Source organism: Schistocerca gregaria, chromosome 3 (genome assembly GCF_023897955.1).
Source record: "Schistocerca gregaria isolate iqSchGreg1 chromosome 3, iqSchGreg1.2, whole genome shotgun sequence".
Taxonomy (NCBI): Eukaryota; Metazoa; Arthropoda; class Insecta; order Orthoptera; family Acrididae; genus Schistocerca; species Schistocerca gregaria.
In genome coordinates, this window is record NC_064922.1 from 928,258,018 (window position 1) to 928,285,037 (window position 27,020).

General features: G+C 42.9%; 1 protein-coding gene across 1 annotated transcript in view; it reads right to left on the reverse strand.

Moving 5' to 3' along the window:
• Positions 1–300: 300 nt before the first annotated feature.
• LOC126355807 (facilitated trehalose transporter Tret1-like) overlaps positions 301–27,020 on the reverse strand; it is a 117,481-nt gene continuing 90,761 nt past the window's right edge. The window contains exons 4-6 of the mRNA XM_050006233.1: positions 22,801–23,109; positions 8,954–9,062; positions 301–2,241 (exon numbers count right to left, since the gene is read on the reverse strand). Coding sequence (XP_049862190.1) covers positions 1,928–2,241; positions 8,954–9,062; positions 22,801–23,109 — 732 coding nt within the window. The 3' untranslated portion in view covers positions 301–1,927. The remainder of the gene's footprint in view (positions 2,242–8,953; positions 9,063–22,800; positions 23,110–27,020) is intronic.

A 27,020-nucleotide genomic window follows, 5' to 3' on the forward strand; every position in this document is an offset into this window, starting at 1 on the left:
TTCACATGTGAAACATACCACCTATAGTATGAACACTGCTACCTAGTCAAGAAGCGACCTGTCACTGTCACTAACCAAGCATTTTTCGACACTAACTCGTATCGCTTCATCCACAGAATACTGATATCGCAATTAATCAAGCTACCAAAAGGAACTGATTCTTTTTTTGCATTTCTGTCATATTTGATGGGTGTTTCATATTTCACCAGAAACACCCAGTAGAAAATTCACCCTTCGTTGACAGCTTTGATTTACTATTATGTGTTATCGATTTTTCAAGTGGAAATAATTTCTGCAACACACTATTGATAGGCCGTATGGCCGTCTGTAATTTTCAGCTATACTATTAGAGTGATATATACAGACATATAAGCTTATGTATTTACACAGTAACATTTACAAGGAATTGTAGTACAATGGGGCGCAGTGTACATATTTAGATCTTATAGTATGTCTTAATACTGGTCATTTATAAAATATAATTACAAAAGATCACAATTAACCATTGTTTACGTTTAACGTACTTACAAAATTCTATCCCTTTGACACATCAGAAACTGACTGTGGCAGGAAGAAACGAGCATGCATTACGTGACGATTTTGCATACGTTAAATAATAATGTAGACACTCACATAAAGTAGGAGCACAATTTGTCTTCACGAAGTGCAAAACGTATTGCTTTAGATCTATAGCATTTTGAACAACAGTACTCAAAGAGAATAGGCAGTACAGTACAATACAAAAGGAACCGTTTACTATACACGCTCTAATAAAATTGCTGTATCTGGTTGTCCACTGCGAATTGAGTGCATATTTTCTCGAAATTTTATTTTTATTCATTGAAAAAGGTCCGTTTCTTCCCATAATATCTGGCATGGAATGTGCTGTTTATGGTGTCACACAATCGTATATTTACACCAACTCTTTTAGTACCTGGGAAAAAGTTGTGGCCGAATCATCATAATATCTCTACGCGAAAAGAAAATATTTTGTTTAATCTAATAACCTGTTTTTTTAAGTGTACATATGACGTAGATCTCTATTAACAGAAGAAAGTCATAGGAGCTAAATGAAGAGAATCAGGGATGAACAGTGATCTTAAAAAGGAAATAACAATAAGGAAGTAGTTATTTGGCGGAAACCAGAGCGCAGAATTCCAGACGTCAACGTTTCCATTTAAATTTCCCGTTATTTGCATCAAAATAACGGGCGATACTGAAAGCTCTTGCACTGTTGGTGCAGGACCGTTGATGAGAAATGTAAAAAGGATGTTGTAGAGTATCCTTGGTGATGTATAAAATGTAGTAGTCTTTCGTCATCGCTATCTACGTTTCTTCTTCGTTACATACAAAGTTCGGCCAGTACAAGTATCTCTTGCATTGGTAGCACAAGACAAAACAGTTGTTCTAACTTATCCATACTGGAGTACAGAATGTGTCATTTTGACAATGGAAGTTAACTGCTAGCGATACATGGAAGACATTCCACAGCCACAAAATATCTTTGCAAAGTTGAATGGCTACAGCTTAGCATCCCGATGACACCTTTGGAGAAGGAGTTCTGAGGCTGATGAGGGGATCTTTTTCAAAGTCAATTGGAGTCATCTCGGTTTCAAGCGAATGTAATTTGACAGCTACGTAGCGTCACGTTCTGTCGTAAATGTCGACTTCAACTGTTCACGCTTGGAACCATCTCTCTCTGAGACGTAACACGTATAGATCACATCTAATAACGAAATTTCTGTGTTCTTACTTATGAAATAATACCCTAGCAACAGCGTCGCATGCTTCTCCTTCTTCTTCTTCAGGTGCTCCATCGAAGTGTTGGTAACTCTGGATATACTAACGCTAGAAGAAGCCACTGTCTATTAACACTTCCATATAACGAAACAGTTCCCGGCACAGAATATTCCACAGCAGAGTTCTCTTAACTACCGATTGTTGGCAGCACAGATCCGACGGGCCCGCCCTTCTCTTCGCCGAGCATCTGTTGTATTTCCTCAAGAGTCTTCCCTTTCGTCTCCGGCACCACAAAGTAGACGTAAATCGTTACGAGTAGCGCGCATCCCGCGAACACGAAGAAGGGACCGGCGTTCCCCACTGCGAGGGCGATGTCTTCGTAGAACCTGGTGACTATGAAGGACATGAACCAAGACACGCATGCGGCCATCGGCAGCGCCACGATCTTCACGTTGGGTGGGAAGACTTCGCCAGATACCGTGAATGGTAGGCAGCCGTAACCTGAAACAAGGACACCAAACTCTACATACATTGTGTCAATACAGATTTTTATCTACAGCAAACTTCAAATGAATGGATCCGAGCTGCATATATAGGGCGAGCCAGAACTCTACCGACAAACTTTCATAGGTGATAGTATGCACCAAAACACAAAAACATCTACGAGGCGTGTTTTTTAAGTAAGTACCATTTTGAAATTAAAAACTGACGTGCTAAGATATCTCAATAATTTTATTTTTACATGAAAGCCCGTACCTTAATCTACTTTTCTACATAATTTCCGTCAATATTGAGGCACTTGTCATAACGTTGTAGCAGTTTTTGAATACCCTCCTCATAGAAGTCTGCCGCCTAACTTGTTAACCACTACATCACCACTGTTTTGACTTCGTCATCGCCTTGACGACGCTGACCGCCCAGGTGTTTCTTCAAGTGCAGGAAGAGATGGTAGTCACTGGGCGCAAGATCGGGGCTGTACCGAGGATGATCTAACGTTTCCCATCGAAGGGACGTGGTGAGATCTTTGGTATGATTCGCCACATGCGGACGGACATTGTCTTGCAGCAAAACGTTGCCCTAGGTCAACTACCATGGACTGTTGCTTCGATTCTAGTGTGACGTAGGCCACCCATGCTTCATCGCCCGTAACAATTTGGCATAAGAAATCATCAGCGTCGTTGTATTAATGCTGAAGGAAAGTCAATGCACTGTGTAAACGTCTGGTTTTGTGCACATCCGTCAACATTTTCGGTACCCAACGTGCGCACAATTTTCGGTAATTCAAGTGCTCAGTCACAATGCCATACAAAACACTACGAGAAACATTAGGAAAGTCATCCCGCAAGGAGGAAATGGTTAAGCGTCTGTTTCCTCTCACGTTATTGTCCACGCTCTGCACCAAACTTTCATTAACGACCGAAGGACGCCCACTCAGTTTTACATCTTGCACCTTTGTGCGGCCACCTTTAACTGCTCTCACCCACTTCCTTACCATTCCACCACTCATAATGTTTTCTCCGTAAACTGCAGAGATCTCACGATTAATATCGACCGCGTTTAGGCCTTTAGCACTAAGAAATCTTAGAACAGCCCGTGCTTCATCGTCGGCGGGACTCACGATTATCGGAGGCATCTTAAACACTCAGTACACAACGAAACAAGGAAGAATCAGACTGTAATGGCTAAAAAATGGCTCTGAGCACTATGGGACTCAACTGCTGTGGTCATCAGTCCCCTAGACGTAGAACTACTTAAACCTAACTAACCTAAGGACATCACACACATCCATGCCCGAGGCAGGATTCGAACCTGCGACCGTAGCCGTTGCACGGTTCCGGACTGCGCGCCTAGAACCGCGAGACCACCGCGGCCGGCACTGTAATGGCGCCCGTGCGTAGATTAAGGTACAGGCTTTCATGTAAAAATAAAATTATTGAGATATCTTAGCACGTCTTCTTTTTGGTTCCAGAACGGTACTTACTTAAAAAACACGTCTCGTAGTAAACATGGGATCTAACATGCTTACGCTAAGAGCTATGAGCACTTTTTCATCTTCAAAACTGTGTAACACGTCTCTTCTGCTGCAAGCTCTTTGCTTTCCTTATTTTAGGAGGAAGTAGTACGGACCAGCCAGAAAAAGACAAAAACAATAAGAAGCAGCAAAATGAGAATAGCAAGAAGCTTAATATCAAAACGCGATCACGGAGTAGGCGAAGTCAAGGAATTGTACGAACTTGGAAGCTAAATATCCCATAACGGACGGGAAAGAAGGCCATAAAAACAGTCTAGCACCACCAAAGTGAGGATTCCTGAACAAAAGAAATTTACTGGTATCAAACATAGGCCATAGCAAAAAAATTCTGAGTATGTACGTTTCGAGCGCAGCACTGTATGGTAGCAAATCATGAACAGTGGGAAATTAGAGGATAATCAAACTGCAACGGTTTTGTTTGTGATGATACAGAATGACTCTGAAAATTAGGTGGCCTGATATGATAAAAAATGAGGAAGTTCTCCCCAGAATTCGCGAAGAAAACGACATATGAGAACCAAAACGGGATGATAGGACATGTGTTAAAATCTCAGCGAACATCCTCCATGATACTATAGGGAGCTGTAGAGGGTAAAAACTGCATAAAAAGGCTAGCGCAGGATAGCGATTTGTGGCGGTCCGCTTCAAATCAGTCAAAATACCGGTGCAAACAAGGCTGTGGACCAAAACAAGGAAAAAATGTCCAGTCAATATGGGCTCTAAAATGCTTCTCTTGAGAACTACGACCACTTGTTTAGTAGAAGAAATGTGTTTCCCAGTATCGAAGATGAAAAACCTTTCATACCTGTAGTCCTAAATGTACATACTGTAGAACCCATGTTTACTGGATTTTTTGTTTTGTTTTTGTTCATACTATCCGCTTCGAAAGTTTTTGGTCGAATCCCGGTTCACCTTTTAGACAAACGGTCCTTAAAAGACGTGTCACATATTCCTACAGAAGCTAGTATTGATCAGACACTGAAGGAAAGTTCCTACAATTACTTGTCCGGAAACCAATACCTGCTGAGATATGGGCCGCTGAAGACGTGCAGTTCTCAGCCTCCATTTTATTTATAGATGAGGCAGGACCCACAAAACATAACCTAGCGAATTACCATAATACGTCTGCGGAGGCAGATGCAAATCCTCGAGCAATCATGGCGGTGAGCCATCAGGGTCGCTTCAGTGTATGTGCAGGAACTGTCAGTGACAGACTTACGAGGCCTTACACTTTACCAAACAGGTTAACAGATGTCGAGTATCACCGATTTCTGTTCAATAAATTATCACTTCCATTGAAGAATGATACCTTTATAGAAAGACAGCTCTGATTCTCGCACTGCAGGGTAGGTCTGGCTGTGGGGACATTTAAAGGCATTCGCGTATGCCCAACCAATCGACAATATGCAGACGTTATAGGATCGTGTGACCAAAACATGTGACGAAATTCGAACGGGACCTGTTGTTTCCCAAAGAGAACATAATTCACTGCCAAGAAGGGCTGAAGGATGTGTCAGAATGCGTGGTAATTAAATACAGCAAGGCCTGTAGTGTCTATTTCCATGTAATAAACCAATGGGAATGAAAGGACAAACTGACCCATATCTGAACAGGTACTGGTTTCCAGGGCCACTAGATGAGTGACTGACGTTGCCTGGGAATGTATTTATTCCTGTCATATAAGTCCATTCCCTCCTTTCCCTGTCGTTGTTCATTTCCTCCTCCTCTCTTTATCTGTTTCTCTCCCCCTCCTCTCTGTCTACCTGCTTCTCTAACTTCTGTCCACCTGCTCGTTCCTCTTTTGTCCATATCCTACTCCCCCATCTAAGTTAATCTTCTCTCCCTCTACCTCCTCCTCACCCCCTCTAAGTCCTTCTCCTAATCCCCTCTATCTTAATTTACTTCCTCCTCCCACAATCTCTGTCCATCATATTCTTCCCCTCTTTCTGTTCCTCTCCCCTTACTCCTCTCTCTGTCCAACTCCTCCTACTCATGCCTGTGTTCATCTCTTCCTCTTTTCTTTTTCCATCCATTTCCTTCTCTCCCTTCTCTCTGACCATCTCCTCCTCTTTCTTTTCTCTGTCCATCTGCTGCCCCCTCCTCCATCGATATGGTCTTTTCCCCTTTGTCTATATCCTCCTGTACCCTCAGTCTTCTCCCCTCTTTCTCTATACATCTTCTCAGCCTCACTCTCTGTCCATGTTCCTCCTCTTTCCTTCCTCTGTCATCTCCTTCTCTCCCATCTATCTGTCCATATATTCCTCTGAGCTTTCCATTTCCTCCTGCTCCTCTCTCTGTCCATCTTCTCCTCTTTCCTCTCACTCTCTATCTGCTCCTCCTCACTCTGGCCATACCCTCTTTTCCCCTCTGTCCATCTCCTTCTCTACCCTCTCTCTTTCCTTCCAGTCCCTTCTCTCTCCACATTATCACCCATACCCCACTAAGAGGTGCTGGTTCTTACTCCCCCAGTTTTTCTTTCCAGATAGCAAGTAATATCGGCTTGTTTAGTTGAGGGTTTAAGAGGAGTTTCCCTCCAAATGTCGCAAATATTTCACAAATACTTAACACATTCTACACATATTTGGTACACATTTGACCTACATACACTCCTGGAAATGGAAAAAAGAACACATTGACACCGGTGTGTCAGACCCACCATACTTGCTCCGGACACTGTGAGAGGGCTGTACAAGCAATGATCACACGCACGGCACAGCGGACACACCAGGAACCGCGGTGTTGGCCGTCGAATGGCGCTAGCTGCGCAGCATTTGTGCACCGCCGCCGTCAGTGTCAGCCAGTTTGCCGTGGCATACGAAGCTCCATCGTAGTCTTTAACACTGGTAGCATGCCGCGACAGCGTGGACGTGAACCGTATGTGCAGTTGACGGACTTTGAGCGAGGGCGTATAGTGAGCATGCGGGAGGCCGGGTGGACGTACCGCCGAATTGCTCAACACGTGGGGCATGAGGTCTCCACAGTACATCGATGTTGTCGCCAGTGGTCGACGGAAGGTGCACGTGCCCGTCGACCTGGGACCGGACCGCAGCGACGCACGGATGCACGCCAAGACCGTAGGATCCTACGCAGTGCCGTAGAGGACCGCACCGCCACTTCCCAGCAAATTAGGGACACTGTTGCTCCTGGGGTATCGGCGAGGACCATTCGCAACCGTCTCCATGAAGCTGGGCTACGGTCCCTCACACCGTTAGGCCGTCTTCCGTTCACGCCCCAACATCGTGCAGCCTGCCTCCAGTGGTGTCGCGACAGGCGTGAATGGAGGGATGAATGGAGACGTGTCGTCTTCAGCGATGAGAGTCGCTTCTGCCTTGGTGCCAATAATGGTCTTATGCGTGTTTAGTCCGTGCAGGTGAGCGCCACAATCAGGACTGCATACGACCGAGGCACACAGGGCCAACACCCGGCATCATGGTGTGGGGAGCGATCTCCTACACTGGCCGTACACCTCTGGTGATCGTAGAGGAGACACTGAATAGTGCACGGTATATCCAAACCGTCATCGAACCCATCGTTCTACCATTCCTAGACCGGCAAGGGAACTTGATGTTCCAACAGGACAATGCACGTCCGCATGTATCCCGTGCCACCCAACGTGCTCTAGAAGGTGTAAGTCAACTACCCTGGCCAGCAAGATCTCCGGATCTGTCCCCCATTGAGCATGTTTGGGACTGGATGAAGCGTCGTCTCACGCGTTCTGCACGTCCAGCACGAACGCTGGTCCAACTGAGGCGCCAGGTGGAAATGGCATGGCAAGCCATTCCACAGGACTACATCCAGCATCTCTACGATCGTCTCCATGGGAGAATAGCAGCCTGCATTGCTGCGAAAGGTGGATATACACTGTACTAGTGCCGACATTGTGCATGCTCTGTTGCCTGTGTCTATGTGCCTGTGGTTCTGTCGGTGTGATCATGTGATGTATCTGACCCCAGGAATGTGTCAATAAAGTTTCCCCTTCCTGGGACAATGAATTCACGGTGTTCTTATTTCAATTTCCAGGAGTGTATTTAGCGGACTGCGCCCTGCCGTTTCGTCTCCACCCAGCTCACTGTTTATGATGTCATATCTCCTGAACTATGTGTTGTACATAATTTTAAAGGAACATTCAGTGGTATACGTGTTTGCAAAATGTGTTACGAATAAAGCTCGTAATAAAGAAGTTTATTGTATCAACAGTGAAAATATAATAAACCAAAAGCCTTTTTTCTTTGATCATTCACGTAAACATGTCATTATTAAAAACCTAACACAAAACTGACTCTGACTCTCCTTCTTTCCAGAATTCCTAAATAGCACCTAGCGAGGTGGGGCAGTTGTTAACACACTGGACTCGCCTTCGGGACGACGACGGTTCAAATCCGCATCTGGCCATCCTGATTTAGGTTTTCCATGATTTTCCTAAATCGCTCCAGGCAGATGCCGGAATGGTTCTTTTGAAAGGGCATGGCCGACTTCTTTCCCCACCCTTCCCTAATCCGATGGGACCGATGATCTTACTGTTTGGTCCCCACCCCCAAATCAACCAACCTAAGTAGCATTGTGCCTACCTTCAAAAACAATAACCGAATAATAATGATGATGCAGTTTTTAATCAAGGACTGTCTTTAAGTAAACGACGTTTTTTAAAAAAAATATTACTACGGTACTGTGCTACATGCACCTGTGTTGCAAATAAGCGAAGTAATCGCAATAGCTATCGTTCTACTAAGTTACATTCTCTATGCACGATTAGAATTTCTACCCTCTCTTCGTTGTGGGTTCACAAAACCATTTGACTGACGACGCGGTTGACTGAATGAGTAGTGTGCAAGTTCCTTTTGTTTCCATTACTTGCTTTCAACTCCAGTATGTGCACATGGTGATACATTTTTGAACAGGTGTTGAGGAGCGGAAGTGGATTACCGAATAAAAATGTGGGGTGCTATTTAAAAAAGATGTACTGTTAGTCATATTTTCGTAATTAAGTTACAAGAAAGGTGATCTTGTTGATTTATTTCCATCTGGTAACTAAGTAATATTTGTAGTACAGAAACATTTTTTTTACTTTGCTTCTAGACAAATGTTCTTTTGGTGGTCAAGATAAATAGTACATCCTGTATAAGTTAATGCTGATACCATTGAATGAGGCTGGTATTGCTGATGAGCAAGTAAGAAGCTCACCTGGCGTATAGACGACAATATAGAAGATTAGCGCTGTGACGGGAATCCATCCGATGCTCTCCACATTCTGCTTTGCGTCGCTCAAAACGAAGAATACGCCCAAAGGAATCTGCAACATAAGGATTTGACAAATCTGTGCCATAAAGGCGACCATGGTGAATGATTTGCGTGGTCACAGATGAAGGAACTGTAATGCAAAGAAAACTAGACTCCAATATTCCTTCATTATTATTTATTAATGATCATGTTCGTTGCAAGTCAACCAAGTAGCTACTTAATCCTCTTGTTTTTATCTGAACCAGGATTCTGAAGATAGCTAACACGGAAATGCGTAACAATGGGTCAATAAATCCTTGATTCTACTTTTCTCTGCATTACGATTCCTTTATCTGCGACCAATTAAGCAAATTGCAAATCACGTAACTTAAGGATTTTTCTGCACAGGAGATAATTGGAAACACATTGGACTTTTAACGATAAAGGGTTGTAAAATGATATTTATTATTGAATGTGATCTACTTTCTGCCCAGTACAATTTATACAATAATTATTTGGCTGTCTTTAATTAAGCTACCGTTTTCGAGACTATACTCAACTCGTACGTCCTTACAGTTGTCCATATAAGTCGACAATGGAATCGCACACATAGAAGATCCACAGTACAAACCAACTTATGACTAATTTAGCGGCGCTTCCTGTTCACAGGATATGGGGTGTCTCGAATAGCAAAAACATCGCTAATGTTTCATAGACATTTAGTGACAATGACAGATAATTTTGGTAAAGTAGGCAACGCGCAAACATACTTAACTTTTAATTTATACTGATACTTTATTTCAAGAGAGCATATGTTCCATTAACGATGCACTACCGCTAATAATGTAGAACGTTCAAAGCGTCAGTGGAAGTAAGAACTGAAGAGGTATTTAATGAAGGAAGACGGTAGGTGAGTGGGCCAAAAAATGCAATTTTTAGCTAATAATTTTTCTGTATTCTCCGATCCTTTCATCTTGTTTTAACAGTTCTTTGACGTCGACAGAACGTCGAGGATAAGTCTTTAGATTTTAATTGTCCCCTCGAAAACATGAAGTTCTGTAATTAACTTTTAGTTTGTTAGCAGGTACACGTATTCAGCTCTGGTATACACTGAAATCTCCTAGCTACAGTTCTTCACCAAGCCTCTAAACGCGGCAAACAAAATTACGAAAGACATTGATAACGTGTAGTATCGTCTGGCAACTCGTTTTCGTTAGCAGCGAAAATACTGCAGTTCTGTCACGCCATAAAATGAATTCGCAGTTGCGACTACGAACAACGATCAGCTGTATAATGGAATGACAACAATGAAAATCTGTTCCGGATTGGGACTCAAAGCCGGATTTCCCGGTTTACGTGAGCAGTTGCGTTAACCACTTTGCAAGAACAGATTCTATCTTCATATCGTTACGGATAGTCGGCTGATGACTTTCTTCAATGCGGATGCGCACGAATTGCCTGAACGCTCACGGGACTCGGTGGATTCTCTGCGCGAGTATTGGGTACAATGGCAGGGGCACTAAGAATGTAGTGTGTCGACTATAAGTTGAGAATGTGGGTCTCACGGGGAAAGTGTCAGGGATAAGTCCCTGCAGTCGCACTAGAGCGCCTGCCATGTAAGCAGGAGATTTTTTATTTGCTTATTTACACGTCAAGTTCCGTGGGACCAAATTGAGGAGCAAATCTCCAGGGTCGTGAAACGTGTCAGTACATGAAATTACAACATTAAAGTAATAACAGTTAAAAATAAATCTTCATGAACCTGAAAAAAATCCGTCCATAAGTTTAAGTAAACGCTATCAGTAATACGATAAGAATCAGCTTAATTTCTCAAGGAACTCCTCTACAGAATATAAGGGGTGAACCATGAGGAAACTCTTCAGTTTCGATTTGAAAGCGCTTGGATTACTGCTAAGATTTTTTAATTCGAGTGGCAGCTTACTGAAAATGGATGCAGTAGTATACTGCACACCTTTTTGCACAAGAGTTAACGAACTCCGATCCAAATACAGGTTTGATTTCTGCCGAGTATTAACCGAGTGAAAGCTGTTTACTCTTGGGAATAAGCTAATATTGGTAACAGGAAACGACAATAAGGAATATACATATTGAGACGCCAATGTCAAAATGCCCAGACACGTGAACAGAGGCCGACAAGAGGTTCGTGAACTTACAACACTTATTGCCCGAACTGCCCGTTTCTGAGCCAAAAATATCCTACTAGAATGGGAAGAGTTACCCCAAAACATAATACTATACGACCAAGCGAATGAAAATAAGCCAAGTAGACTAATTTTCGTGTATCAGTATCACTCACTTCTGATACCGTTCGAATAGTAAAAATGGCAGTATTAAGTCTTGGAACAAGATCCTGAAAGTGGGCTTTCCACGACAGCTTACTGTCTATCTGAACAACAAGAAATTTGAACTGTTCAGTTTCACTAACCATATGCCTGTTCTGTGAAATTAAAACGTCATGTTTTGTAGAATTGTGTGTTAGAAACTGTAAAAACTGGGTCTTACTGAGATTTAATGTTAGTTTATTTTCTACAAGCCATGAACTGAGGTCATGTACTGCACTATCTGAAAGCGAGCCAGTGTTGCACACAACATCCTTTACTACCAAGCTAGTGTCATCAGCAAACAGAAATATTTTAGAGTTACCCGTAATACTAGAGGTCATATCATTTACATAAATAAGGAACAGGAGTGGCCCCAATACTGATCCCTGGGGCACCCCCCACTTGACAGTATCCCACACAGATCCCACATCACAGCCTTTATCAACATTGTGAATAATGATCTTTTGCTGCCTATTGCTAATGCAAGAGGTGAACCAATTGTGAGCTACTCCCTGTATTCCATAATGGTTCTACTTCTGGAGCAATATTTTGTGATCAACACAATCAAATGTCTTAGTTAAGTCAAAAAATACGCCAAGCGTTAGGAACTTTTTGTTTAACCCATCCAGTACCTCACAGAGAAAAGATAATATACCATTTTCAGTTGTTAAACGACTTCTAAAGCCAAACTGTACATTTGATAGCAAATTGTATGGTATAAAGTGATCAATTAACCTTACATACACAGCCTTTTCAATAACTTTTGCAAACACTGATGGCATAGAAATAGGTCTAAAATTATCTACATTATCCCTTTCCTCCTTTTTATAAAGCCGCTTTACTACTGAGAACTTAGTCACTCAGGAAACTGTCCATTCCTAAAGGAAAAATTACCATTGTGGCTAAATACAGGGCTAACATGTGCAGCACAGTACTTTAATATTCTGCTAAGCACTTCATCATATCCATGATAGTCCTTAGTCTTCAGTGATTTAATTATTGACTCAATCTCCCTCTTGTCTGTATCACAGAGGAGTATTTCAGACATCAATCTCGGAAAGGCATTTGCAAGGAAGTTATATGATGTCCTGCAGAAACTAAACTTTTATTTAATTCACCAGCAATGCTCAGAAAATGATTGTTAAATACTGTACATATATCTAATTTAACAGTAACAGAAATTGTTTTACTGCGAACTGACTTTATATCGGCGACCTTGTGCTGCTGACCAGACACTTCCTTCACAATTGACCATATGGTTTTAATTTTATCCTGTGAATTAGCTATTCTATTTGCGTGCCACGTACTCTTTGCCTCCCTAATAACATTTTGAAGCACCTTAAAATACTGTTTGTAATGGGCTACTGTAGCTTGATTGTGACTACTTCTAACATTTTGATATAATTCCCGGTTTGTTCTACGTGATATCCTTATCCCACTAGGCAGGCACCCGGGGTGCCCATTACTCCTAGTACCCCGTTTAGAATGTTCTAATGGAAAACAACTCTCAAAAAGCATGAGAAATGTGTTAAGGAAAGCATTGAATTTATCATCTATGTTATCGGCTCTAGAAACATCCTGCCATTCTTGTTCCTTGACAAGTTTTAAGAAACTCTCTATTGCTATTGGATAATTTTCCTACATAGTTTGTAATTAAATATGACATTGGTTTGAGTACAAAAGCCTTTTAGTGTTAGAATTTGTGCAGCATGGTCTGAAAGGCTATTCACTCTTCTACTAACAGAATGCCCATCTAGTAATGAAGAAAGAATAAAAATATTGTCTATGGCTGTGCTACTGTTGCCCTGCACCCTAGTTGGAAAAAACACAGTGTGCGTCAAATCATATGAATTTAGGAGATCTACCAACATCCTTTTTCTTTCACAATCATATATAAAATTAATACTGAAGTCACCACATATAACTAGTTTCTGGTACTTCCTACAAAGTGAATCAAGAACCCTCTCTAGCTTGAGCAGAAATGCTCTGAAGTCGGAGTTAGGGGACCTGTAAACAACAACAATTAAAAGTTTAGTTTCACTAAATTCAACTAACGCTGCACAACATTCAAATACCTGTTCAGTGCAGTGCGGTGATACGTCTATGAACTCAAATTGAATACTGTTTTTTACGTACAGAGCCACTCCCCCACCCCGCAAGGAACTCCTTGAGAAACAGCCAGCTAATCTGTGGCCTGGTAAAGGAAGCTTCTGAATTGTCAAATTACTTAAGTGGTGCTCTGATATGCCAATAATTTCAGAGTCAACATCTACTAGCAGTTCACTAACTTTATCTCTAATACCTCATATATTTTGATGAAATATGCTAATTCCTTCTCTACTTGGAAACATTACATCCTCTGAAGGAGAGCCCTTAGTTAGAGGGACTTCCTTTAAGCTGGTATACCTATCCCGGGTTCGAGTCAATGTCAGGACAGACATTTTCAACTGTCCCCGTTGATGTATATCAATGTGTGTCAGCAGCTAATGGTATTGATTTAACTGTAATTTCATCTTAATTGAAGGTCGTTGCCTGGTATCGGTGGGTAAACAAAATATTGCGTCTCTGTGTTGATAAGAAGAACGATGGAGCGTTTTTTTCCAGACGTGTACGTGTGTCCGAAGGAACAGGTTGTGACACAGGAACGACGATGTATTGAAGTTTGGTTCTGGCCTTGACGGGTGCACGGATGGGCGAAGCGGTTAAAGCGACTGCTCGCGAAAAGCGGGAAAAGAATGATCGAATCCCGGTCCAGAAAAGATTTCTCATTGCCGACATTCCCTTAAACAGCTGATGGTTTTTCGTATTCGCAACTGCGGGTACACTTCATGTGTTTCATAACGACCATAGCCGCCACAGAGCCTGTTCTTTCGAACATGCATGCTCGTCCGAAGGAACATTGCGTAGTTTTTCTTAACGACACAGGCACTGCAATATCGTGTTTGTCAGGTCTACCCACTTGACTTCTTTAGACGTCTAGTTTGCCCTTGTGGTAAAAATGTTTTGAAGTAGCCGTAATACAAATCATGGCATTTGGGGGAGGGGGGGGGGGGGGGTAAGTGATGAGTTGTGTGTTGCCTGCGACCGTCAGTGAACGTATGAAAAATAAGTGCCAGGTTTTCTAGGTTGGCTAGTGAATTAAGTCAGGATACCAAAAGGCAACTTGCGCTTGAACACGTGTTTATACACTACTATTTGGATCTACACTGGTTGGTTCCTTAATTCTCACAAAGATGCAGCTAAGGGCTCTCCTCCATATTCTTACTAAAGTCAGCTTTCGCACCCATCAGTGCATCAGACAACAAGACTGCAGCACAGTTTAGATGACGAACTGAATATGAGATAACATCGTGCAACGTGGGTGCAGAATTTGTTGAATATTGATCAATTTCAAATGCTCTGACCAATAGGTGGTATGTTTTGAAATGTATCCTATCGTGTTTTGCGTGCCGATTTGCAGCTTGGTAGGGATGAGACATGTCTTCACCATTTAGCACAAGATGTGAAACAGCAATCAAAGCACTGAAGTAAACCCGTGGTCCTGAACTAAAACCCTAAGTTCGCTTCATTTGCCAGAAAGGTTGGCAAGTTAATTTCGATGCGTAAGAGATTTTCCCACTGCCTAGCACGAAAGATGTAAATCAATAACAGGCGAATATTATGTAGGTGTTTTATATCAAACGGATGAAGAAAATACTCGAAAAGTGGCTACGATTGCTAAACGAAACCAGTCGTGTTTCAGTAGTCCAATGCAGTACAACGATTAGTCCAATTTAAATGCTGAGATTTTCGGAAACGGATGTGCTGCCCTTTCTGCACCGCAGTTGAGGCGTGTAATTTACACATTGAAAATAAGTTTACCAAAAAAAACGACTTCAAAAATGACAGTATTTTTGAACACGGGAAACAATGGCTTAGGCCGAGCAGTAACTCCAGATCTACATCCACATCTGCAGTTCCCAAGTTACCTTACGGTGTGTGGCGCAGTGTGCCTCGGACCTCATTGCCCCCCCCCCTCTCCCTCTCCCTGTCACACTGATAAATGCTACATGGAAGAGCGACTGTCCGTAAGCCTTCGCATGATTTGCAATTTCTCTGATTTTGCAGTCTTGGTCATTCAGATAGATTAATGTGGGAGGAAGTGCAAAATGGCTAAACAGGAATGGCTAGAGGACAAATGTAAGGATGTAGAACCTTATCTCACTAGGGGTAAGATAGATACTGCATACAGGAAAATTAAAGAGACCTTTGGAGAGAAGAGAACCACGTGTATGAATATCAAGAGCTCAGATGGCAGCCCAGTTCTAAGCAAAGAAGGGAAGGCAGAAAGGTGGAAGGAGTATATAGAAGGTTTATACAAGGGTGATGTACTTGAGGACAATATTATGGAAATGGAAGAGGATGTAGATGAAGACGAAATGGGTGATACGATACTGCGTGAAGAGTTTGACAGAGCACTGAAAGACCTGAGTCGAAACAAGGCCCCCGGAGTAGACAACATTCCATTAGAACTACTGACGGCCTTGGGAGAGCCAGTCATGACAAAACTCTACCAGCTGGTGAGCAAGATGTATGAGGCAGGCGAAATACCATCAGACTTCAAGAAGAATGTAATAATTCCAATCCCAAAGAAAGCAGGTGCTGACAGATGTGATAATTACCGAACTATCAGTTTAATAAGTCACAGCTGCAAAATACTAACGCGAATTCTTTACAGACGAATGGAAAAACTGGTAGATGCGGACCTCGGGGAGGATCAGTTTGGATTCCGTCGAAATGTTGGAACACGTGAGGCAATACTGACCTTACGACTTATCTTAGAAGAAAGATTAAGAAAAGGCAAACCTACGTTTCTAGCATTTGTAGACTTAGAGAAAGCTTTTGACAATGTTGACTGGAATACTCTTTTTCAAATTCTAAAGGTGGCAGGGGTAAAATACAGGGAGCGAAAGGCTATTTACAATTTGTACAGAAACCAGATGGCAGGCATAAGAGTCGAGGGGCATGAAAGGGAAGCAGTGGCTGGGAAAGGAGTGAGACAGGGTTGTAGTCTCTCCCCGATGTTATTCAATCTGTATATTGAGCAAGCAGTAAAGGAAACAAAAGAAAAATTTGGAGTAGGTATTAAAATTCATGGAGACGAAGTAAAAACTTTGAGGTTCTCCGATGACATTGTACTTCTGTCAGAGACGGCAAAGGACTTGGAAGAGCAGTTGAACGGACAGTGTCTTGAAAGGAGGATATAAGATGAACATTAACAAAAGCAAAACGAGGATAATGGAATGTAGTCAAATTAAATCGGGTGATGCTGAGGGAATTAGATTAGGAAATGAGACACTTAAAGTAGTAAAGGAGTTTTGCTATTTAGGAAGTAAAATAACTGATGATGGTCGAAGTAGAGAGGATATAAAATGTAGACTGTCAATGGCAAGGAAAGCGTTTCTGAAGAAGAGAAATTTGTTAACATCGAATATAGATTTATGTATCAGGAAGTCGTTTCTGAAAGTATTTGTTTGGAGTGTAGCCATGTATGGAAGTGAAACATGGACGATAACTAGTTTGGACAAGAAGAGAATAGAAGCTTTCGAAATGTGGTGCTACAGAAGAATACTGAAGATAAGGTGGATAGATCACGTAACTAATGAGGAAGTATTGAATAGGATTGGGGAGAAGAGAAGTTTGTGGCACAACTTGACTAGAAGAAGGGATCGGTTGGTAGGACATGTTTTGAGGCATCAAGGGATCACAAATTTAGCATTGTAGGGCAGTGTGGAGGGTATAAATCGTAGAGGGAGACCAAGAGATGAGTACACTAAGCAGATTCAGAAGGATGTAGGTTGCAGTAGGTACTGGGAGATGAAGAAGCTTGCACAGGATAGAGTAGCATGGAGAGCTGCATCAAACCAGTCTCAGGACTGAAGACCACAACAACGTGTGAAAGTTTTACAGTGTGTAGATACACCCTTCCCGCTTGTTTTCAAACTTAGTTCAACCTGTTCCCGTGAGTGGCGCCGTCACAGCATGTCTTCAAGATGGCTGCTACATTTGCCGTTCGTCAGAAGCAACGTGCTGTCATTGAATTCCTGTGCTGTGAAAACGTAACAGTGGGAAACATCCGCAAGAGATTGGAAAAGGTGTATGGAGATGCTGCTGTCGATCGCAGTACAGTTAGTCGGTGGGCAAGCAGGTTACGTGATGAAAGTGGGCACGGCAACATTGAGGATTGTCCTCGCAGCGATAGACCTCGTACTGCACACACTCCAGACAATGTGCAGGGAGTTAACGAATTGGTGACTGCTGGCAGACGCATCACAGTGAACGAACTGTCACGCTACGTTGGGAGAGGGGAAGGAAGTGTTTGCAAAATACTGAAAATATTGGCGTTAAAAAAGGTTGTGTGTCAGGTGGGTTCCCAGGATGTTGACAGTGGCTCACAAAGAAACGGTGGCTCACTGAAACATCCACCTTACAGTCCTGACCTGGCTCTATGTGACTATCATCTCTTTGGGAAACTGAAAGACAAGGTTTGAAGATGATGAGTCCCTTATGCACACTGCCAAACAGTGGCTCCAACAGGTTGGTCCAGAATTTTACTGTAAGGGTATACAGGCGTTGGTTCCAAGATGGCGTAAAGCAGTTGAGAGGGATAGAAATTATGTGGAGAAATGAAAGTATTGTTCCTAAAGGATGTATCTACACACTGTAAAACTTTCAAACATGTAGTATAAAAGATGGATTTAAAAAAAATAGTATGTATTTCTTTTGGAGTGACCCTTGTGGTTATGGATATAGTCCTTATCAGTGTTTTCCACATCCGTCTCTAGCGTTCTGTGGCCTGCAGCTGATAGGAATGACGCGTTTCAGACTCGCAGGTAGTATTAGGCTGTTTATTAATGTTTTGTCTACTACATGGTCCTTTCGTCAGTCCAGATCGGTATTCATTGCTAGTAACAATGGTTTTCATTGTTTATGTTAGTAAGGATATCATTATTTTTGACAGTCAATATCCTAAAGAGTAAATAGCCTTTCGAATTGTTTTGGATCTTGTTCATGATTTGCTCTGGTGGTGAATTTTGAAATTTGTGGTAAGTTCCTATGGGACCAAACTGCTGCAGTGATCGGTCCCTAGGCTTACACACTACTTAAACTAACTTAGGCTAAGGACAACACACACACACACACACATGCCCGAGGGAGGACTCGAACGAGGACTCGAACCTCCGAGGGGGCGAGCCGCGCAAACCATGGCAAGGCTCCTAAGACCGCACGGCTACACGGCGCGACATTTGCTCTGGAAGCGCTTCTGTACTTACCTTGACAACCGGTACGCTAGTCCACAATTGGTTGACTCACTAACGAGTGAGAACACCGTGGTTGCCCGGACAATGCGGTGAAACAGAAAGGAGTTCCCGGACTTAATGCAAACGAACACGTGAAGAAGGGTATATACGTAACGGGCTACGGGAACAAGCAGATAGTGATGAACATAGAGCGCAAGAGAGACGTCGTGACTGTCAGTACATTCCTTGACTTTTCAAGAAGTAAACTAAAAGAATGGCGTCGTGCAAAAGTGCAAGTGTTGTCATGTATTACGATGCGAGATTTAGCTGACAGCTAGACGATGCGGTGATATGCAAATTATTACTTTTCAAAGCATGCACGCAAGACGCGCCGGTGGCGACACCTACAACGTGCTGACACGAGGAAAGTTTCCAGCCGATTTATCATTCACAAACAGCAATTGATCGGCGTTGCCTGATGAAACGTTGTTGTGATGCGTCGTGAAAGGAGCAGAAACGCGTACCATCACGTTTCCGATTTTGATAAAGGTCGGATTGTAGCCTATCGCGATTGCGGTTTATCGTATCGCGTCATTGCTGCTCGCGTTGGTCGAGATCCAATGACTGGTAGCAGAATATGGAATCGGTGAGTTCAGGAGGGTAATACGGAACGCCGTGCTGGATCCCAACAGCCTCGCATCACTAGCAGTCGAGATGACAGGCATCTTATCCGCATGGCCACGTCTCGATCCCTGAGTCAAAAGATGGGGACGTTTGCAAGACAACAACCATCTGCACGAACAGTTAGACGACGTTTGCAGCAGCATGGACTATCAATTCGGAGACCATGGCTTCGGTTACCCTTGACGCTACATCAGAGACAGGTGCCGGCCGGAGTGGCTGTGCGGTTCTAGGCGCTACAGTCTGGAACCGAGCGACCACCACGGTCGCAGGTTCGCATCCTGCCTCGGGCATGGATGTGTGTGATGTCCTTAGATTAGTTAGTTTTAATTAGTTCTAAGTTCTAGGCGACTGATGACCTCAGAAGTTAAGTCGCATAGTGCTCAGAGCCATTTAAACCATTTTTGAACAGACAGGAGCGCCTGCGATGGTGTATGCAACGACGAACTTGGGTGCACGAATGGCAAAACGTCATTTTTTCGGATGAATCCTGGTTCTGTTTACAGCATCATGATGGTCGCATCCGTATTTGGCGACATCGCGGTGAACGCACATAGGAAGCGTGCATTCGTCATCGCCATACTGGCGTATCACCTAGCGTGATGGTATAGAGTGCTATTGGTTACACGTCTCAGTCACCTCATGTTCGAATTGACGTCACTTTGAACAGTGAACGTTATATTTCAGATGTGTTACGACCCGTGCCTCTACCCTTCGTTCGATCCCTGCGAAATCCTACATTTCAGCAGGATAATGCACGACCGCATGTTGCATCTCCTGTACGGGCCTTTCTGGATACAGAAAATGTTCGACTGCTGCCCTGACTAGCACATTCTCCAGATCTCACACCAATTGAAAACGTCTGGTCAATGGTGGCCGAGCAACTGACTCGTCACAGTACGCCAGTCACTACTCTTGATGAACTGTAGTATCGTGTTGAAGTTGCATGGTGTAATGGTTCTTAATTTACGTGAACATTACGGCACTCCAACCCTAGTTCTCGATACCAGTAATATCGTACTACTTTTCTGCGAAGTAACTGACATACTTTTGTGACAATATTCACATTTGGTTTTATTAATTTATAGGTACTCCGATGTATCGATATATTAGACTGATATGGTTCTTCTGTGTATTCATTTCTGTGAGACTGTCATAATCGTTGACTTATTTGTAACCGTTTTGGCGCGAATGCGCACGGAGCAGTCTTTGTTTCACTTTGCAGAAGTTAAGTTGTTATTTCGCTTTGTAAAAGAACAGTCAAGTCTTGCGTTTGATTAAAGTGGAGATTAAACATATGAAGATTGATACAAAACTGTTTTCTTGAATGATGTGACAATTAAAAAGAAGTATATGTGAACTGACAAGAAGTTTAATAAATATGTGGATCGTGAACGCCAAGTCAAAAATTATTTCTACCATTTCATTGTTCTGATCTGGGATTGTTTGATCATTAAGAATTTCCTGAAAATCGCATTTGTTAGGTCCTCAAATATTGCTGAAATACAGATCTGGACCTCCTGGCAGTCAAAGTGTAATCACCCTAGAATCAAAAAGATAAGCCTTAACAACTTCGACGAAATCTACGTGGGAATCCATTCAAGATAAGTGTCAAAATTAATGACTTTTTAACATTGCCTTCATTATTTCCATTCTGACGATACCATTCACAGTCAATAACTTTGTTGTTTGCCCGCTAAAGCGAACATATGCTGCCTGAGCAACATTATTAATCTGATTTCTAACCTACTTCATCCAAGCTCTGTTTGACTAAATGCCCAGACGTATCGAGGCCGTTATTACGGCCAGAGGTGGTTCTTCTGGGTACTGATTTCTTAGGATCTATGCACCCAAACTGCGTGAAAATACACTCCTGGAAATTGAAATAAGAACACCGTGAATTCATTGTCCCAGGAAGGGGAAACTTTATTCACACATTCCTGGGGTCAGATACATCACATGATCACACTGACAGAACCACAGGCACATAGAGACAGGCAACAGAGCAAGCACAATGTCGGCACTAGTACAGTGTATATCCACGTTTCGCAGCAATGCAGGCTGCTATTCTCCCATGGAGACGATCGTAGAGATGCTGGATGTAGTCCTGTGGAACGGCTTGCCATGCCATTTCCACCTGGCGCCTCAGTTGGACCAGCGTTCGTGCTGGACGTGCAGAACGCGTGAGACGACGCTTCATCCAGTCCCAAACATGCTCAATGGGGGACAGATCCGGAGATCTTGCTGGCCAGGCTAGTTGACTTACACCTTCTAGAGCACGTTGGGTGGCACGGGATACATGCGGACGTGCATTGTCCTGTTGGAACAGCAAGTTCCCTTGCCGGTCTAGGAATGGTAGAACGATGGGTTCGATGACGGTTTGGATGTACCGTGCACTATTCAGTGTCCCCTCGACGATCACCAGAGGTGTACGGCCAGTGTAGGAGATCGCTCCCCACACCATGATGCCGGGTGTTGGCCCTGTGTGCCTCGGTCGTATGCAGTCCTGATTGTGGCGCTCACCTGCACGGCGCCAAACACGCATACGACCATCATTGGCACCAAGGCAGAAACGACTCTCATCGCTGAAGACGACACGTCTCCATTCGTCCCTCCATTCACGCCTGTCGCGACACCACTGGAGGCGGGCTGCACGATGTTGGGGCGTGAGCGGAAGACGGCCTAACAGCGTGCGGGACCGTAGCCCAGCTTCATGGAGATGGTAGCGAATGGTCCTCGCCGATACCCCAGGAGCAACAGTGTCCCTAATTTGCTGGGAAGTGGCGGTGCGGTTCCCTACGGCACTGCGTAGGATCCTACGGTCTTGGCGTGTATCCGTGCGTCGCTGCGGTCCGGTCCCAGGTCGACGGGCACGTGCACCTTCCGCCGACCACTGGCGACAACATCGATGTACTGTGGAGACCTCACGCCCCACGTGTTGAGCAATTCGGCGGTACGTCCACCCGGCCTCCCGCATGCCCTCGCTCAAAGTCCGTCAACTGCACATACGGTTCACGTCCACGCTGTCGCGGCATGCTACCAGTGTTAAAGACTGCGATGGAGCTCCGTATGCCACGGCAAACTGGCTGACACTGACGGCGGCGGTGCACAAATGCTGCGCAGCTAGCGCCATTCGACGGCCAACACCGCGGTTCCTGGTGTGTCCGCTGTGCCGTGCGTGTGATCATTGCTTGTACAGCCTTCTCGCAGTGTCCGGAGCAAGTATGGTGGGTCTGACACACCGGTGTCAATGTGTTCTTTTTTCCATTTCCAGGAGAGTAAAATCACATGTCAGTTCTAGTATAATATATTTGTCCTATGAATACCCGTTTATCATCTGCATTTCTTCTTGGTCAAGTAATTTTAATGGCGAGTAGTGTGCTTACGCATTTGGTTAATCCTGCCTCATATGACTTCCAGAGCAACAATGGGGAATCAGCCGAACGACTATTTGGTAAGTCTGGCTAAAACGAGACAATGGGCTGATAGAGGAATAACGGCCACTCACCAGTGCCAGACACATGCCGATAGACGAGAAGAGCAGCAACGGTCTGCGTCCCACTCGGTCCACCAGGAAGGGGGCGAAGCACGACTCCACGAGCATGGTGCCGTTGATGATCATGGGCGCGACGATGTCGCTGACGGAACCACCTGCCGCGATGAAGATGCTCTGGCTGTAGAAGAGCACCGCGTTGATGCCCTGGATCTGCTCGGCGCACACCACCCCCAGCGAGATGGCCAGAGCGCGGCGGCAGCGGCGGGACCGGAACAGGTCCAGCACGGAGGGCTCGTTCAGTCTGGACTCCTCAACGGCTTTCTGCAAAGGAGAAAAGCAATAGCCCTGAGCTCAAACAGAACGACAACGATAAGCCGTCACTGTTAATAATACACAAAGGATCGTAATCCTAAGAGCAAAACATAGTGACTATCTGCTTCCTAGTCTGGCGGTTCACCTTTGGAATGCAATACGGAATCGATTCTGTAAGTCCTTCTGTAAGTTTATGGAGATGTTACATTGGATTTGCAATAACATTGGCAGTAAAGTGAATGCAGTTAGTGAGTAAACACACACATCCCTTGCTGCTGGTACTCCACATCACCACTAGGTGTCACTGGCTTTTGGAACAAAAAGACATCTTAGCGATAATTATAAAATTCTGAACGAAATAGCTTACCTTTATGCTTACGTTACATTGCTAAATAGTTCATATCTGCCCTTGTACCACACATAAAATGAAAATTTAAAAAATCAAGCAGTTCATGGTCAGTTCAGTTTTGTCTGATATTTCTGGCTTGAAAACGTTTCTATGCTTTAATTACCCAAATTATTCTTTATTCAATTAATTTCACCACACCTACAGAACGTGGCATCACAATATGACATTTAGTATCTTTCAGCAGGATATTGCCTCCCAAAGTGTATGCATGCACCTGACTTTTTCCTGTACTCTTGCTAACATATTATTTTTCATCACAGTGTCATATTCAAGCTTTGTACTAATTTTTGAGAAGAAATATTGTCAATAGCGCAACACATTAACATAAGTATTCAGAAACAGTTGTCCAACCACTGTATTTTCTTGAAGGTGACTGTGCAGTATGGAACCACTTTTCGGGAAACTAAGCTTAAAGGATAATATTTTTAGATTACAGAAGCATTCTACAAGAACCATATTATTTTGATATTAGTTATGATCATCCGTTCTTGCACATATTGCCCATCACCCGTCTTTTCTTACACTTTACACCCCTTTTCCTAATGATTTCGAACATCTTTCAAGTATTTACAGTGTCGACAGCTTCTTCCACTTTGACAGATCCAATGAACATGTGTTTCTTGGTCCATCCATCACAGGTTATTTTCCTGCTGGAAGCAGAAATTCACTATCTTTGTCTACTTCGTCGTCATCGATTTTGATGTAAAGTTTATCGCTAATCCTATTTCTGCTGCTGCTCCAAAGCACTTTCTTCTCCTTCTTCAATTTACCCTCAGTCCACATTCTATACCCATTAGAACGTTCCTTCCAATCAATAACGTTGAAAATTGGGTGGAATGATAAAGCAAAATCGGAGAAAATTCTCCGTAAAATTAGCGAAGAGAGGAATGTCTCTAAAACATTAACTAAAGGAACGTTATTATATAGCACCACATCTTATATACTTCGATTATCTTCCGTTCCGGTTTTCCCACAGTCCATGTTTCACTACCACACAATGCTATCGTTCAAACGTTTATTCTGAGAAATTTAATCCTCAAATTAATGACTATGTTTGATACTAGTAAACTTCTCTTGGCCACAAATACCCTTTTTGTCAGTGCCACTCTGCTTTTTATGTTCTTCTTTTGCTTATGTCTCCTCTCCATTGTAAAGTGCAACGGCAGAATTCTCTCTCTGGTGTCTTTAACTTTCCCAAAGCTAAACTGAATGTCATCCAACAGATCCTGTATTTTCTTTTTCATTCTTGTTTTTCTACTGCAGGGTGAATTCACTTTAGCCTTATGCCTGATTGCAGTGATGGTGGCCAAGCACTGTTAAAACTAAGGGCGGGAGGGGACATCATAGATCTACTCAAATAAGAGTTGAATACAGAATTAGTTAAACAGCTACATTGTATTATTTCATAGAACTGTATTACATGTACATCATGGCTTGCACATTTAATTAATTAGGAATCATTGTAATTATGGGCAACAGTGTCATTATTGTAAAGACTCAATGCTTAAGAGATCTACAAACAGAATACTCTTTATAAGGATAACTACACACAAGAAATGATGATATGTTAGTAGAAATCAAATATGAAAATAGGGACAAGGGAGAGACTTTCTGTCTAGCGATGGGACACAGCAGCATAAGGTCAAAGACTACTATGGCAGTAGCATAGATGAGACTGTGGTCCCGATGTGATCGTTATGTGTAGAAGAACTACTTTTTATAGACAACCTGCCTGAGTTGATTTTCGCATCTTTAAGAAAGCTGCTAGGTCCTGTTCGGTTGTCAAACACTGACATACCCTAAGTGCTGAAACATCTTCTCTGCTGTATCAACATATGGGGCTTTGTTCAAATTCCGACAATGGGCTATTTTCCTTTTGGGTATTAGTGTGACTAGAGCAATTTTCCAGTCTTTAGGTACGGATCTTTCTCTGAGCGAGTGGTTGTATATAATTGCTAAATATGTAGCTATTTTATCAGCATATTCTGAGAGGAATCTCACTTGTATACAATCTGGTCCGGAGGCCTTGCCTTTATTAATTGATTCAAGCTGCTTTGTTACATGGTGGATATCTATTTCTTTGTTTCTCATCTTGGCAGTTGTTCTTTATTGGAGTTCAGGAATATTTACTTCGTCTTCTTTGGTGAAGGAGTTTAGGAAAACCGTGTTTAATAACTCTGCTTTAGTGGTACTGTCATCAGTGACTTTACCGTGGTTATCGCGCAGTGAAGGTATTGATTGCGTCTTGCCACTGGTGTGCTTTATGTATGAACAGAATCTCTTTGGGTTTCCTACAAATTTCGAGACAGAATTTCGTTGTGGAAATTATTAAAAGCATTTCGCATTGAAGTACGCGCTATATTCTAACTTCTGTAAAACTTTGCCTGTCTTGGGGATTTTGCGTTCTTTTAAATTTGGCATACTTTTTTCGTTGCTTCTGCAACAACGATCTGACCCGTTTTGTGTACCATGGGTGATCAGTACCATCTCTTATTAGTTTGTGTGGTATATATCTCTCTACTGTTGTTGATACTATCTCTTTGAAAAGATTCCACAACTTTCCTACACTTACATGATCAGATCGGAAGGAGTGAAGACTGTCTCTTAAAAAGGCGTTAAGAGCATTTTTATCAGCTGTTTTAAAAATAGATATACTTTGCGTTTCTTTTTGATGGCTGTAGGTATTACTGTAATCAGCCTAGCAGCAACTGCCTTGTGGTGCCTAATCACTGTATTCGTCACAATACTCACTATTTCTCCAGGATTATTTGTTGCTAAAAGGTCAAGTATGGTTTCGCAACCATTTATGCTTAGAGTGGCCTCATGAACTAACAAATTGTTCAAAATAATTTTCTGAGAAAGCATTCAGTACAATTGAGGATGACGTTTTATGCCTGCCGCCGGCTTGACACGTACAATTTTTCCAGCATATCGAGGGTAAATTGAAGTCACCACCGACTATAATTGTATGAGCGGGGTACTTATTTGAAATGAGACTCAAGTTTTCTTTGAACTGTTCATCAACTATATCTTCTAAGTCGGGGGTCGCTAATGCGATCCAATTAATATTCCGGTTGTCAGGTATAACCTCTACCCATACTATTTCACACGAACCATCTACTTCAATTTCTCTACAATGCAAACTACTGAGAGTAATAAATACTCCACCACCAACAGTATTTAATCTATGCTTTCTAAACACTGTTAGATCGTTTAAAAAAATTTCGGCTGAACTTATTTCCGTCTTTAGCAAGCTCTCTGCACCTACAGCTATTTGAGCTTCAGTGCTTTCTATTAGGGCTTGGAGCTCTGGTTCTTTCCCAACACAGCTACAACAATTTACAACTACAATATCAATCGTTTCTACAACTACCTTACTGTGTTTTACTTGCTCACTTTTAGTGTAGTTTCCTGTTGCACCATAGTTGACGCTCCACGGCCGTTGATGCTGCACCTCACTAAACCAGTGTGGATTGTCAGCTGTTCAACAGCGCATGTTATGCAAATTTAC